The sequence below is a fragment of the Calonectris borealis genome, chromosome Z (assembly GCF_964195595.1).
Source record: "Calonectris borealis chromosome Z, bCalBor7.hap1.2, whole genome shotgun sequence".
NCBI classification, from domain to species: domain Eukaryota; kingdom Metazoa; phylum Chordata; class Aves; order Procellariiformes; family Procellariidae; genus Calonectris; species Calonectris borealis.
Genome location: NC_134352.1, coordinates 75,475,968 through 75,483,953, shown reverse-complemented (window position 1 = coordinate 75,483,953; position 7,986 = coordinate 75,475,968). Strand labels below are relative to the sequence as shown.

General features: G+C 62.2%; 1 protein-coding gene across 3 annotated transcripts; it reads left to right on the top strand.

The window, feature by feature from the left end:
- Window positions 1-260: 260 nt before the first annotated feature.
- LOC142075878 (gamma-secretase subunit Aph-1b-like) lies at window positions 261-7,616 on the top strand. 3 transcript variants are annotated; one of them, XM_075137917.1, is made up of 7 exons: window positions 261-486; window positions 3,526-3,696; window positions 5,186-5,259; window positions 5,430-5,552; window positions 5,908-6,035; window positions 6,304-6,427; window positions 6,669-7,616. In XM_075137917.1, exons 1-7 carry the CDS (start codon window positions 374-376, stop codon window positions 6,704-6,706), a joined length of 771 nt encoding a protein of 256 aa, XP_074994018.1. In that variant the 5' UTR covers window positions 261-373; the 3' UTR covers window positions 6,707-7,616. The 3 variants fall into 3 exon arrangements, with proteins under 3 accessions (XP_074994018.1, XP_074994019.1, XP_074994020.1); XM_075137918.1 differs by lacking the exon at window positions 5,908-6,035; XM_075137919.1 differs by lacking the exon at window positions 3,526-3,696 and having other exon boundaries at window positions 276-486.
- Window positions 7,617-7,986: the final 370 nt, after the last annotated feature.

The window sequence follows — 7,986 nt, the reverse complement described above, 5'->3', positions numbered from 1 at the left end:
GGCCTGAGCCCCCCAGTGCAGGCCGTTCCCCGCCGTGACAGGCCCAGGGCCCACCCCGTGACAGGCCCGAGCGCCGGGGTTCAGGCCGTGTCCCCCGCGACAGGCCCAGCTGCCCCGCGGTGACAGACCCGGAGCCCCGCTGCAGGCCCTACTCCGCCATGACAGGCCCTAGCCCCGCCCCCTCACGACTCAGACCCCGCCCCCGGCCCCGCCCCAGCGCGCCGCTTCCGGCGGCGGCGGCGCGCGCAGGCGGCGCGTGACGTCAGGCAGCCCCGGAAGGGCGGGGGAGGGGAAGCGGGCGGCGGGGCCGGGCCGGTCCGAGCCTGCGGGTCCCGTCCCCGGTCCCGTGTCCCGTGTCCCGCGTCCCGCCGCCATGACGCTCGCTGTCTTCTTCGGGTGCACCTTCATCGCCTTCGGGCCGGCGCTCGGCCTCTTCCTCTTCACCATCGCCCGTGACCCGCTCCGCATCATCATCCTCATCGCCGGGTCAGTCCCGCACCGGCACCGGCACCGGGAGGGGCAGTGGTGCCACCGTGGGTACTGGTGTGGGCGTGATGGGGGCGTTGATACTGGTATCGGTACTGGTGCGGCACCAGTATTGGTGCTGGTACCAGTATGGGTGTGACAGGGGCGCTGGTACCAGTGCCGATACCAGTATGGGCGTGACAGGGGCACTGGTACCAGTGCCGGTGCTGGTACCAGTATGGGTGTGACAAGGGCGCTCGTACCAGTGCTGGTACCAGTATGGGTGTGACAGGGGTGCTGGTACCAGTGCCGGGACCAGTATGGGTGTGACAGTGGTGCTGGTACCAGTGCCGGTACCAGTATGGGTGTGACAGGGGTGCAGGTACCAATGCTGGTGCTGGTACCAGTATGGGTGTGACAGGGGCACTGGTACCAGTGCCGGTACGAGTATGGGTGTGACAGGGATGCAGGTACCAGTGCCAGTGCTGGTACCAGTATGGGTGTGACAGGGGTGCTGGTACCAGTGTTGGTACCAGTATGGGTGTAACAGGGGCACTGGTACCAATGCCAGTGCTGGTATGAGTATGGGTGTGACAGGGACACTGGTACCAGTGTCAGTGCTGGTACCAGTATGGGTGTGACAGGGGTGCAGGTACCAGTGCCGGTGCTGGTACGAGTATGGGTGTGACAGGAACACTGGTACCAGTACCAGTGCTGGTACCAGTATGGGTGTGACAGGGGTGCAGGTACCAGTGCCGGTGCTGGTACGAGTATGGGTGTGACAGGAACACTGGTACCAGTACCAGTGCTGGTACCAGTATGGGTGTGACAGGGGTGCAGGTACCAGTGCCGGTGCTGGTACGAGTATGGGTGTGACAGTGGTGCCGGTACCAGCATGGGTGTGACAGGGGTGCAGGTACCAATGCTGGTGCTGGTACCAGTATGGGTGTGACAGGGGCACTGGTACCAGTGCGGGTACGAGTATGGGTGTGACAGGGGTGCAGGTACCAGTGCCGGTGCTGGTACGAGTATTGGTGTGACAGGGGTGCTGGTACCAGTGCTGGTACCAGTATGGGTGTAACAGGGGCACTGGTACCAATGCCAGTGCTGGTATGAGTATGGGTGTGACAGGGACACTGGTACCAGTGTCAGTGCTGGTACCAGTATGGGTGTGACAGGGGTGCAGGTACCAGTGCCGGTGCTGGTACGAGTATGGGTGTGACAGGAACACTGGTACCAGTGCCGGTGCTGGTACGAGTATGGGTGTGACAGGGGTGCTGGTACTAGTGCTGGTACCAGTATGGGTGTGACAGGGACACTGGTACCAGTGCCGGTGCTGGTACGAGTATGGGTGTGACAGGGGTGCTGGTACAAGTGCTGGTACCAGTATGGGTGTGACAGGGGCACTGGTACCAGTGCCGGTACGAGTATGGGTGTGACAGGGATGCAGGTACCAGTGCCAGTGCTGGTACCAGTATGGGTGTGACAGGGGCGCTGGTACCAGTGCTGGTACCAGTATTGGTGTGACAGGGGTGCAGGTACCAATGCTGGTACCAGTATGGGTGTGACAGGGGCACTGGTACCAGTGCCGATACCAGTATGGGTGTGACAGAGGTGCAGGTACCAGTGCCGGTGCTGGTACGAGTATGGATGTGACAGGGGTGCTGGTACCAGTGCTGGTACCAGTATGGGTGTAACAGGGGCACTGGTACCAATGCCGGTGCTGGTACGAGTATGGGTGTGACAGGGACACTGATACCAGTGCCAGTGCTGGTACCAGTATGGGTGTGACAGGGGCGCTGGTACTAGTGCTGGTACGAGTATGGGTGTGACAGGGACACTGGTACCAGTGCCAGTGCTGGTACCAGTATGGGTGTGACAGGAGCGCTGGTACTAGTGCTGGTACCAGTATGGGTGTGACAGGGGCACTGGTACCAGTGCCAGTGCTGGTACCAGTATGGGTGTGACAGGAGCGCTGGTACTAGTGCTGGTACCAGTATGGGTGTGACAGGGGCACTGGTACCAGTGCCGGTGCTGGTACCAGTATGGGCGTGATGGGGTCCTGGTACCAGTATAGGTGTGACAGGGGCACTGGTACCAGTGCTGGTACGAGTATGGGTGTGACAGGGGTGCTAGTACCAGTGCCGGTACCAGTATGGGTGTGACAGAGGCGCTGGTACCAGTGCTGGTACCAGTATAGGTGTGACAGAGGCGCTCGTACCAGTACTGGTACCAGTATGGGTGTGACAGCGGCGCTAGTACCAGTGCCGGTACCGCTACCAGTATGGGCATGACAGGGACACTGGTAGCAGTGCCAGTGCTGGTAACAGTATGAGTGTGACAGGGGCGCTGGTACCAGTTCCGGTGCTGGTACGAGTATGGGTGTGACAGGGGCGCTGGTACCAGTTCCCGTGCTGGTACGAGTATGGGTGTGACAGGGGCGCTGGTACCAGTTCCGGTGCTGGTACGAGTATGGGTGTGACAGGGGCGCTGGTACCAGTTCCGGTGCTGGTACAAGTATGGGTGTGACAGGGGCGCTGGTACCAGCATGGGTGTGACAGGGACATGACTGGTACTGGCAGAGGCACAGCAGGGCGACCAGTACTAGTGCCATTGTGCCTATGGCAGGGGCACTAGTACCAGTGCAGGGTTGGTAGTGGTACTGGTGCACGCGTGCAGCAGAGGCACTGGTACCAGTACCATAGTGGGATCAGTAGGGTATGGTACTGGAACTGGTACCGGCATGGAAGTGAGCCTGGCACTGGTACTGGTACTGGTGTGGGCCCAACGCCGGCACTGGTGCCAGTTCTGGTTACCAGCGGAGGAGGAGTACAGGCACAGCAGCCGTACCAGTGCGGCCACCACCTGCCCAGCACTGGTACCAGAATGGCGCTGGTACTGGTAGGAGAGTGAGCAAGGCCGGGCCACAGCTGCCAGTGCCAGTACCAACACAGAGGGGTGCAGGCGTAGTGCCCATGGGCACAGGCATGCCACCAGCACCAGTAACCGGCACTGGTCCCAGCACAGCACTGGTGCCAGCAGGCGCTCGCTCTCTTACAGGGCTTTCTTCTGGCTGGTGTCGCTGCTGCTCTCCTCCCTCATCTGGTTTATCGCGGTTAAAGCCAGCGACCCCCGGGATGAGCCTCTGCAGAAGGGGCTCTTGATATTTGGGGTGATGTTCTCCGTGCTGCTGCAAGAGGCCTTCCGCTTCCTTTACTACAAGCTCCTCAGGTAAGGGCATCTCCCACCCTGCTCCAGCGCTGCCGGATGGTCCTCCCGTCTTCCCGGCCGTGGCGGGTGCCAGATTTCAGCTGGGAGCTCCTGGGCTGGGGGGCATGCCAAGTGTGGCACCAAGCCACCTTGGTCCTCGCTGGGAGCACGCGGGTGGTACCTGCGTCGGTATGTTGACCTCGAGTGGGTCTCAGGTGGTGGAGCAGAGCAGCCCTAAGGTCTGGAGGACCCAGGGCTAAGGTAGCTGGCAGCATCTCCCTGAATTCGGGACAGGTAGGCTGTGGGTTTGGGCTGCTGCAGGACATGTCACATCCTCTCTGCCCTGGTGACGAGCACCAGCAGTGCTCCCACAGCGCGGGGGGGCGCCGGGGGGACGCCAGACATAGGGAAATGCCCACTTTGCTGTGTGGGGGACAGAGAAGGGTTAGGGATCTGCCCTCGCCTCCTGGCAAGTCTTGTTCCTTTCTTAGGGGCGGTTTTGTGTGAGCAGGGATAGCCTGAAGGTGATTTTGGAGCTCTGTGGGGTGGCACATCACCACCAGCCCTGTGCTCGGTGCCGTGGCCAGCCTGGGGAAAAGTCTCGGTGCAGCCTCGGCAGCTCCTGGCCTCCCTAGCGCTGCCGGCCCGGAGCGCGGGGGTTTGTGCCGCCTGCCGGGTGAGCACGCGCTGCACCCTGTCCTGCATTCGGACGGATGGACGGACGCTGCGCGGGAGCTGGGCAGGCAGACAAGGGGAGGCGATGCAGTGGTCGGCATCCCTCATAACCCCCAGCCTTCCCGACTGGCTGGGTGCTGGCGAGGGTACGCAGGCTTGCACCGCTCCCTGCGGCAGGGCGCTGCCGGAGGCAGGCAGGCAGAGGGTAGCAGAGCTCCGCGGAGCAGCCTCTAACACAAACTACTGCGTTGCATTTGCCCTGCAGATCTCCGGTTGCAAGCGCTGCTGTCCTCCCCGGGCTGAGGAGCCTTCTGGCGTCCTCTTCACCCACCACACCTCTAGCTGATAAAAATTAGGAAGCCCACCTCTCCCAGTTTCAATCCCCAAAGAACTTTTCTAGCTCTTTGAGCTCTTCCCTGCACCCCCTCCATTTTTTTCAACATCTTCTAAGAGTATAAATGCAGAGATCAGGTACACCCTCCCAGCATGCGCCTCCCACGCCTGCACTGGGACTGCTTTCCATGGGGGGGTGCTGCTTGCTTGCCCCGCTCACCCCAGCCCTGCTCTGCGAGGCTGGCTGGCACTCACATTCCTGTGTGGAAAATCTTTCTATGCGGCTTCGTGTGGTTTTCACATGCCTGGTTTGTCCAGTGGTTCAGGGCAGTCACGCGGATGCTCTCCGTGGTGAGTGTTCCAGCTTGGTGATGGGGAGGTTACCAGGAGGGAGGGATGGTGCAGAGTGAGACCCCAGTCCCGTCTGCTTCATCCTGGTGCTGCACCATGCCTCGGGAGGTGGCCGAGCTGTGCCAGGCTCCAGCGTGCTCTCACCCCACAGGAAGGCCATCGAGGGGCTGGTGGCCCTCAGTGAGGACGGCTGCTCCCCCATTTCCATCCAGCAAATGGCATATGGTGAGTGGCACGCAGAGCGGGGCACACCGACCGCGGGGCCAGGGGCGAGCCCGGGCAGGGCTGGGCATTGTGCTGGGGGGAAAGGGAGGTTATTCACGCCCAAGCTGCCTGGGAGGCGCCTGGGGTGGCCCTGGGAGGCTCAGGGCCTGACAGTGTCCCTGTCCTGGCAGTGGCTGGTGTGGGCTTTGGGCTCATGAGCGGCGCCTTCTCCATGATCAATCTCCTGGCAGACGCGTTAGGGCCCGGCACCGTGGGCATCCACGGGGACTCACAGCTCTACTTCCTGACCTCAGGTGAGCGACCGGCACCCTTCGCTTGCGTCTCTGCCTCACCACAGAGGCAGCAGACCTGGGGGGGCTGGAGTCTCCCCTCTGTGCTATCCCCTCCATGCTGCACCCTCTACCCATCTGAGCCCCTTACAGTCCCCTGTCACATCTCTCTGGGCCAAATCCTTCTTTCTGTCCTCTGTGACCCTCCGTGCTCCTCTCCCCCATCCTTCCCACGCTGAGGGTCTGCCCCAGCAGCTCCCAGTCTGGCCCAGCAGTGCCCCTAGTCCGCTTTCCCAGCTCCTCTCCATTCCTCCCCAAGCCTGCAGATCAGGTCAGGGCGGGTGGTTCCCTGGTGACACCCCTCTGCCGCTCCCTGCAGCTTTTATGACCATGGTGCTGATTTTCCTTCACACCTTCTGGGGGATCCTCTTCTTCCATGGCTGTGAGCATCGGCGCTGGTGGGAGATCATGGCAGTCGTTGTCATGCACCTTGCTGTTTCGGGGTCGGTGAGTAGCTGGGAGCGGAGCTCTGCGCCGGGACCTATATTCAGGGACGGCTGTGGTGCGTGCTGGTCCCCGTGCCAGGGGGGAAACAGCCTTGGGCACTAGCAAAGCAGCTGGGTTTGGGGGACTTGCAGCTGGCCCTTCACAAACTGAATCCTGGAGCTGGTGTCCCCTGTCCCGCTCCGCTCGTCAAGGCGGTGACGCTGCCACCCATCCTGTCCCTGTCCTATCCTGCCTGCTCACCCCTCTCCTCTCCCGCCTCTCTCCCCAGACGTTTTGCAACCCCCTGTACGTGGGCAGCCTGGTGCCCTCCTACCTGCTAATGGCCGCTGCTGCTGCCTGGGCTTACCTACTCTCGGGGGGATCTGCCCAGAACCTGCGGCGCTTCCTGCTCTGTAAGTCCTGCTCCATAAAGGGGATGGGGGACCCTATGGGTACCTGTGGGTACCAGGACTGGTGCTGGGATGGGGAGAGGGTGTCCCTGGGGCTGGAACAAGGGTGTCATCCCCTTGGCTGTCAGACTGGAGGAGAAGCTGGGGTCTGGGGCTGTGGTCAAGTTGTTGCCTTCCCCTGGGGGAAGTGGATGGGATAAGGAGTCTGGTGAAAACTGACCCTCTTGCCTCTTGGTTCCTGCAGGTCTACGGAGCGGAGCTAGCCCCCAGCCGGGATCCTGAGGCCGTGCAGGCTGTTCCTGTCCCCAGCCACCCCTACCCTCCCCTCAATCCTGGCAGCAAGAGCGGCTGTCACCTTCTCTGCAATATCTTTTCTCCTGGACTGGGGGACGCCGGCCAGTCCCAGCGGGGCAGGTGCTGGGGTCTGGCTGTGGCAGCCAGCCGACTGGTGTGGCTGGGGCTGGCTCACTCCGATGCCCCTTTGGGAGCCCCCAGAGAACAGCTCAATTTTGGGGGACCCGGCTTTGCTGGCCCTGCCACGAGCGGAGCCCCGGTTAGCCTGCCTGGGAAGGATGCTACCTTGGACTGCCGGATGCCTGAACCCAAAGAAACCCACCGCTTCTCCCCCCACTGCAGAAGACGTGCCCTCCCCTGTGCCGGGGGGTGGCCTGCATCACCTCCTCACCGCAGGGTGGAGGAAGCGGCTTTGCAAAGCGCTGCCGTGCTGTGGGTCGGGGCTGACCGCTGTGGTGCTACTTTCTCCGCCTCTTTGCCCAGCCTCGCTGCCCTGGGAGCCGCAGCCCCAGCGCTGGACTGCGGTAGCTGCAGTGGGCCGGCATCCTTGTGCAGGGAGGGTGGTGCTGGGGGACCCGAGGGGACTGACAGCATCCAGGACGGAAGGACAGGGAAAAGACAGTACCCAAAGGGCCCAGTGGACACGGAGGGTGGTGGAGGCTCAGGAGGAGATGCAGTCCCGCAGCTGGTGCCGGCACAGCTTGGGAAGGGGGTTCAAGGGGCCATTCCAGTGGATCATTGCCCTCTCCTGCTCTTGGAGGGGGATTTTCAGGCGGGCACCAGCCCTGATGCTGTGCCACAGGGCTGGAAGGGAGAAACTGCCATCGGGCTCAGGGCTGGGAAGGCAGTTTTATCCACAGTGGGCTTTTATACCAATAAAAAGAAGTACCACAGACAAGCAGCGCTGCCCTTGTGGGGAGGGTGCAAGCACCCTGCAGCAGTGGTGGCAGTGGCTTGTGCTGGTGTGACTGGTGGGGAGGGGCTGGCAGTTGCAGACTCCAGTTGCCTGGAGGTCTTGCTCCTGCTCTGTCCATCCTAAGAGGGGGTGGGCTCTAGTTTTACTGCTTTGGGGTGGAGGCTACTGAGAGCTGGAGACCTGCAGGTTCCTCCCTTTTCCCAGACCTGGCCTGTTTCGCTTCATTTTGGCGTGGCCCTAGAGCACCCTGGGGCTTGGCTCCAGCTGCCCTGGAGCCACCAGGAAAGGTGGGAGGCAGCCATGGATCTGGGACTGCTCCAGCTATGGTAGAGCTGGCGGGGAGCTGGGTGGG